The sequence below is a fragment of the Ascaphus truei genome, chromosome 16 (assembly GCF_040206685.1).
Source record: "Ascaphus truei isolate aAscTru1 chromosome 16, aAscTru1.hap1, whole genome shotgun sequence".
Classification (NCBI taxonomy): domain Eukaryota; kingdom Metazoa; phylum Chordata; class Amphibia; order Anura; family Ascaphidae; genus Ascaphus; species Ascaphus truei.
The window spans coordinates 35,702,952-35,707,414 of record NC_134498.1 but is presented as its reverse complement, the minus strand read 5'-3'; the positions used below and the strand labels follow the sequence as shown (position 1 = coordinate 35,707,414).

At 42.3% G+C, this 4,463-nt stretch overlaps 1 protein-coding gene across 1 annotated transcript in view; it reads right to left on the bottom strand.

Moving 5' to 3' along the window:
- Positions 1 to 402: 402 nt before the first annotated feature.
- Positions 403 to 4,463, bottom strand: part of STK26 (serine/threonine kinase 26) — a 48,093-nt gene continuing 44,032 nt past the window's right edge. The window contains exon 11 of the mRNA XM_075573157.1: positions 403 to 4,155. Coding sequence (XP_075429272.1) covers positions 4,134 to 4,155 — 22 coding nt within the window. The 3' untranslated portion in view covers positions 403 to 4,133. The remainder of the gene's footprint in view (positions 4,156 to 4,463) is intronic.

Here is a 4,463-nt window from a genome sequence, read left to right as displayed (position 1 = left end):
CTTTGTTGATGTGGAGACAGTCTTTTGATCATGTGGCGGCAATATGCAAAAACTAAAAAAAGACGCACACAACCAAAAAAAGAATCCAGAGTACCATTATAGATACCGTAATGGCAGAGAATAGTAAAAACAATAAGCAGTGTAGCAAGTTGATGCCGCGTCGCCGAAGACCCGGCTGCCTGTAGGTAAGTGAGGTTACAGAGGCCTCACCCGGCATTAAATTAAATGCCTGGGGGAAGAGCGTGGAGCCTCTGTAACAGCCTGCGCCCCCTCTGCAAACCGCTGCTTTAGATCGCTCTGCATTTATGGATATTTTTCACATTTTGTCAGATAAGCAAACGAACACAAATCTCCAAGAAATGACAGTACTAACAGGAACAAAAAACACAAATACAGATCAAGTCTTTAACAGAATTTAAATATTTATTCTTAAACCATTTAAAATCCCCTGAAATATTGAAATAAGCTTACTCTATTAACAGATTTACAAGGATATATGGGTACCACTATTTTTTTTTTCCTATCTGTGAAGTTATCTTATAAAGCTTTCTGATCAACTGTATTTACAACTTTTACTGTTTTTATATTTATAAAAATATTTTTAATTTTTTTATCCATAACATTATTGGTTTCAAAAAACTATTTTCAGACCTTCAAGATATAAAGTTGGAGAGCTTCCGGTAGAGAGCGAAAAACAAAAACAAAAAAAGCAAACAGAAATGGTTCCTTAAAATCAAAACAGAAGTTAAAAGTGAATTCAATTGTGTAGGCACCGCTGAAATCGCTCTCTCCTTGGCATCTGCCTGCCACGTTTAAGTGTCCTGTTAAGGCAGCAAGCAATTCGTGCTAGGGTTGAATCCACATTGGAAAGAAGCATGCTGCAATACAGAGCCATTGCGATTACTATGCACTCCAGTACGAGCCTACAAAGAGGACCCTGTTTCTGTGACAGTCTTGCAAGTCCTCCAGTGCAGAAAGGATTGAAGACCATATACTTTTACTGCAGAGGTGCTCAACTCTGGTCCTCAAGGCCACCCCAACAGGCCAGGTTTTCAGGATATCCCTGCTTCAGCACAGGTGGCTCAGTCGAAGGCCAAGTCTCGGATTGAGCCACCTGTGCTGAAGCAGGGACTGTGAGCCACCTGTGCTGAAGCAGGGATATCCTGAAAACCTGACCTGTTGGTGGGGTCTAGAGGACTGGAGTTGAGCCCCCCTTGCTTTACAGCAACACAAAAAAAAAAAAAGTGCAACTGCTGAGCGCCCCAGACAGCGCACACCAACCCCTCTTAATCACCTGTTAAGAGCAACAGTAGAACTCACTGCACAGCTATACTGCCATGTTGATGATGTAGTTGACTAGTGGACTAGTGGACTTTAAATACAGGTAAAGACAGTCCACTTGGCAGGCTTGGCATGGGTCTGAAAGTAGCGCCACTAAAACATCTGAGGCATGTGGCAGGTGTATTGAACTTCCCCCCCTTCTAAAGCAGAGGTGGGCTACTCCAGCCCTCAAGGGCCACCAACAGGTCAGGCTTTCAGGATATCCTTGCTTCAGCACAGGTGGCTCAATCAGTCCCTACTTAAGCACAGCTGGCTCAGTCGGTCGAAAACTGAGCCACCTGTGCTGAAGCAGGGAGATCCTGATAACCTGACCTGTTGGTGGCCCTTGAGGACTGGAGCTGCCCACCCGTTCTAAAGAGAGCAGCGGCTATCACTGGACACGCTGCAGCATGTTAATTCTCAGCAGAATATGATGGTAATTCCCCCTGAAATCATGAATAGCTACCTTAATTAAAAACAATAAACACTGTAATGGCAATGTGACTAAATGTAGCATGCGTTTGATACGCACCATTACATTTGATATATTTGGCAGTCGACTTTATTTTATTATTTTTTCAATCCTTTCAGTACGTACGAGACCAGCAATGCATTTCAGGTGAGAAATGTCAGGCAGGCGTCTGGCACCGATTGAGATCCCTGTATTTAAAGAACAATGCAGGGCTCAAATCCTAAGATGAACAAAAAAAATGCTGAAATACATGCTCTATTCAAAGTACATATAGCATAATATACACATGGGATGGTTAGAACAAAAACACCCCATCAAGCAGTACCATAAAGATATATCTGATCATTTACAGTTCTGCCTGCTGTTTAGGAAGGGAAACACAGAATCAGCCGTTTACCGCCAAACATCAAGTTTCTTTTTTTTTTTCCTGTGAAAGAATATCTATAACTTAGTTACTTGCATATTAAAATGGTAAATACATATTTAAAATCCACTTTCACAAGATTATAAATAAGTGATGGCGCTGTTATATTTTGAAGAGTTGAAGAATTAAATATTTTACATGGGAAACGTTTTGCTGGGGGAGGGGGGTGCTGGTGTTAACCATTGTCTCTGTATTTTTGCCCTGGGGTTCTGCTTTCATGCGATTCCCAAACCAGCCGAAAGCATTTAATGTACATTATTTACCTCAAAAGAAAGGTCACATTAAGCCAGGCGCGCTCAACACCAGTCCCCAAGGCCCCTCCACCCAACAGGTCAGATTTTCAGGATATCCCAGCTTCAGCACAGGTGGCGCAATCAGTGCCCGCTTCAGCACAGGTGGCTCAGTCAAAGACTGAGACAACTATGCTGAAGCTGGGATATCCTGAAAACCTGACCTGTTGGAACAGAGGGGGGGGGGGGATTCTTGAGGACTGGAGTTGAGCACCCCTGCATTAAACAAACCTCATCTATTCGCAACAAACAAAAAAAAAAATGTTAAAAAATATTGCTTTAATTCTCCTTGAAGAAAGCAAAATTACTACAAGAAAGACTTTACTAGTGGGAAAGCATTTACATCAAGTTGCTACATTTTACCTGCAAATTAGGACAGCGATATTGCCGTCACATGGTCACGCAGATTGGTTTTATAGTAGTTATTAATGCAGGTTTAAGTAAACTAGGTTGACAAAAGCTTCCCTAAAGCAGCAGTCTTTCACACTCGGCCCAGATATACATTTCAAAGCATCACATGCTTCTATGTGAAATCCTCCAGCCGCTGTAAGTCACCAGCAGAGATAACTTACAACGGCTTTCATTTGAATTTGCCTACCGACTACTCGCTTTAACATTTGCACGGTGAAAGCAGTGTACTCGTACGATTTCTGACGGTTGTCACTGCGCTGTCTGCAGCCTGGCTTTGCGGTCAATGTTTGGGGAAGCGGTAGATATGCACATTACCAAGCGTTCTGGTCTTCTTCGCATGAACTAGTATTAGGACAGGTGCTAGTTGAGCAGAGCGCCCGCTCACACAATCTACACAAAATGACCGAAAAACAAACAAAAAAAAATAAACTGATGACTGTATTTGATCCAAAAAAAAAAAGTATATTTCAGAGAATGAAAAGGCAGAAAGGAAACAATTCAACGCGGTTTCCAACCCAATCCATCGACGTTCACCCCAGCTGGGGTTTTAAACATTGATGCTTCAAAGGTTCCATTCTGTCGTTTCATTTTCTTTTCATATACCTCATACGAAATCAGACAATTGTTACAAATGTCACAGGTGATCTATGCAAAGGTTTTACTTTAGGACAGCTCCAATATACCCTGCTACATGGGACTGCTGCTTTCTCAAGCAGGCGACGTTCTACACACTACGATCCCACCACTTAGAAGAGACTCTGCAAAGAGGTGTCAAGACTTGTTTTAGTCATACAAAAAAAAACAAAAAAAAAAAACCCAGTAGATTCCATCAATGTACAGTGCAACAAAACCACCACAACATACTGTTACTTTGCACATCTCACTAACTTAGCGACTGTTACCCAGTAGCAAAACAGCATATCATCAACATATACAGGATTAAACAAAAAAAAGATGAAACAACAGTATTAAAAGTGATCAGTCTTTACAAAATAATTTCCTGAAAATATAAAACCATTTACACCATCACACGAAAAAAAAAAAAAAAAAAAAATAAGTTGGAGTAGTTTCTTCCAAATTCTTGATCATGGTCAAATGTGTTTTGCAAAGATCCAAAAGGCACAAGGAGCTGAAGAAGCGAAGCACGGCCAGGCTTGTAGTAGTTTTGGTGAATTTCCCTCTGCCCTTCTGATAAAAAGAGGTGACCAGAAAATTCTTAGGAGTCACCGACGGAAAACCTGTTAAAGAGATAAAAAGAGCAGATTGAATGGGCCGCATACATTTTGCTGCCGTTTCTTGGGTTTTGGCTGCATTAATGCAGGGTTGCGCAAACTATTCGTGCTGCTCCCGCCCTGCCTGATCCCCTAGTGCTCCCACACCCCCCACCATGCTTCTCGGCGTGCGGAGGTTATGTGATGTCATGCCCTCGCGTCATCATTTGACGCCGCGTTGCCATGGTGACGGGTCATGTGACGTCACATGGTCCCGCGGCGTTGCCATGGCGACACGTCACACAGTCGGCTGAATCAAGTTAAGTGGAGTGTTG